The following is a 2,120-nucleotide window of genomic DNA, read 5'->3' on the forward strand; positions in this document are numbered from 1 at the left end:
GCAGGCGCCGACACAGGCGCCCGCCTGGAGCAACTTGCCCTCGGGGCAGGTGGTGCAAGCATCGGCGGTGCCGGCGCACGTGGCGCAGGATTCGTCGCAGGGCTGGCAGTGGCCCGACTGGGGGAAGTGCCCGGCCGAGCAGGCGCTGACACAGGCGCCCGCCTGGAGGACCTGGCCCGTGGGACAGGCGGTGCAATTGTCCGACGCGTTGGCGCACGCGGCACATTTGGCGCTGCACCGCCTGCAGTTGCCCTCTTCGGGGTAGTAGCTGGTCGGGCACTGTGCCACACAGGCGGCGTCATGGCGGAGGTAGTCACTCTGGCAGGCGGAGCAGGTTGTGGGGCTGGAGCAAGCGGCGCAATGGTCCCCGCATGACTGGCAGCGGGAGCCGGTGGAGTAGAAGCCGCCCGGACACTCCACCACGCACTGGCCCTGGTGCTGCAGGTAGAAGGATGCGCAGGTGTCGCAGGTGTCGGGGCCGAAGCATATCCGGCAGTTGTCGATGCATCGGTGGCAGGTGTCATTGGCCAGGTAGTAGGAGGTGTTGCACTGCTGGCAGGAGGTGGGCGAGGTGCATTGGAAGCAGTGTTCCGGGCAGGGCTGGTAAGCTGCGGCCACCGGGGCATGCCCGGTGTGGGACTCAAGGCGGGCGCTTGGGTGTTGCTCGTGCGTGCGGCCCGGCGGTTGGCGCACGGCCAACCCCGGGCCCGGGGCGCAAGACACCCTCCGGCCGAAGGTGGGGACCATGCCGGGCGGGCAGGCGAGGCAGCCGTGGGGGTCGCACTGGTGGGGGCAGGCGTCCGGGCAGGTGGCCGGCGGGTCCCGGGCGTCCCAGCTGAAGGGCAGGCCGTGGCGCAGGGCGGCCACCATGCGCCAGTCGCCGCCGGCCGCGTGGAGGGCCCGGGCCACGGCCTGGGCCTCGGCCCGGGAGAGCCGGGCCACCGCGGCGGCGGTCAGTGGGCCCGGCAGCGGCGGGCCGGGGTCCCGGCCCGGCAGGGCCGAGGCACGGGGTGCCAGGAGCAGGCCGGCCAGCAGCACGACGGCCAGCAGCAGTGTCAGGGCCGTCGGGCGGGGCATGGCGGCTCTGTGGTGCGGCAGGGGGGGGGGTGTCCGTGCGAGGGGGCGTCAGGGTCGGGCGGGCTGGGGAAAAGTGGGATGCCGGCGCTGGTCGGGGCTGCCGTTGGGAAGCTGGCCGAAGAGTAGGCCCGTGGCCAGGGGAGTGTGTGTGTGTGTGTGTGTGTGTGTGTCTTTGCGGGGCTTAGAAGGCCGAGTGTCTGGGGGCCTGGGTGTCTGCATGTTTGGGTGTGTCTGGCGGCCGGGGAGCCGTACACCGCGGGCCGCCCGCCATGGATCGCAAACCGCCGGCCGGCAGCCAGGGACACAGAAACCCCCCGACCGGGGGGTGTTCGGTGCGGCAGGGCGGTTGCCGGGAGCCGGACCCCCGGGGATAGTGGGATACCGGAGCGGGGCCCCGCGGCGGCGATCGCAGAGGATGGCCTGCGCGAAATACCGGCCGAGGGGGAGTTTGCCCGGGCCGGCGTGCGGTGCATGACGTGCGCGGGCGGCTGTTCGCACGGAGGCCGTGCGCAAGTCACAGCATCCCGGGCCCCGCGCCCGACACATGGGGCAGCCCGGGCGGGGGTGGGCCCGCTGCGGCAGGTGGCCCGTTGGCGGGTGCCGCCCGGCTGCCGGGCATTCCGCCGCCCGCCCAGCGCCGGCGCGAGGGGGCGAGGGGGGCCTGCCCGGCGGCAGGGTGGGCTGAGAGGGGGATCTGGCTGTGGGGGCCGGGTCCGCGCCGGGCGGGTCTGCTGCCGGCATGGCGACGGTCGTGCGGAGGGGGGAGGGGGGGGTAGCCGGCCGGTCGGCCGCCGCCTCCCTCCGGGCGAGAGTTGGCAACACGAAGCTCGGCCGCCACAATGGAGCATGCCTTTGGCATGGTGTATACGTGGGCGGCCCTGCGGCTGGTCTGGCGGCGCCCATGCGGCTGGTCGCGCGGCCACGGCACACACTCCATGGAGGGCGGGGCCGGCCGGGCCCGGCTCCCGGGCCGGGGCGACTGGCCTGTCGGGGCGTCCGTGGGTCGTGTCTTGTGTGTGTGTGTGTGTGTGTGTGGGGGGGGG

The 2,120-nt window shown here is 74.1% G+C and overlaps 1 protein-coding gene across 1 annotated transcript; it reads right to left on the reverse strand.

Moving 5' to 3' along the window:
- Positions 1-12: 12 nt before the first annotated feature.
- Positions 13-1,077, reverse strand: H696_04179 (hypothetical protein; the record flags this gene model as incomplete). Its single annotated transcript, XM_009498060.1, has 1 exon — positions 13-1,077. A coding segment is annotated over one exon (1,065 nt), but the record flags the coding sequence as incomplete, so codon positions are not given.
- Positions 1,078-2,120: the final 1,043 nt, after the last annotated feature.

This window comes from Fonticula alba (genome assembly GCF_000388065.1).
Source record: "Fonticula alba strain ATCC 38817 unplaced genomic scaffold supercont2.6, whole genome shotgun sequence".
Taxonomy (NCBI): domain Eukaryota; order Rotosphaerida; family Fonticulaceae; genus Fonticula; species Fonticula alba.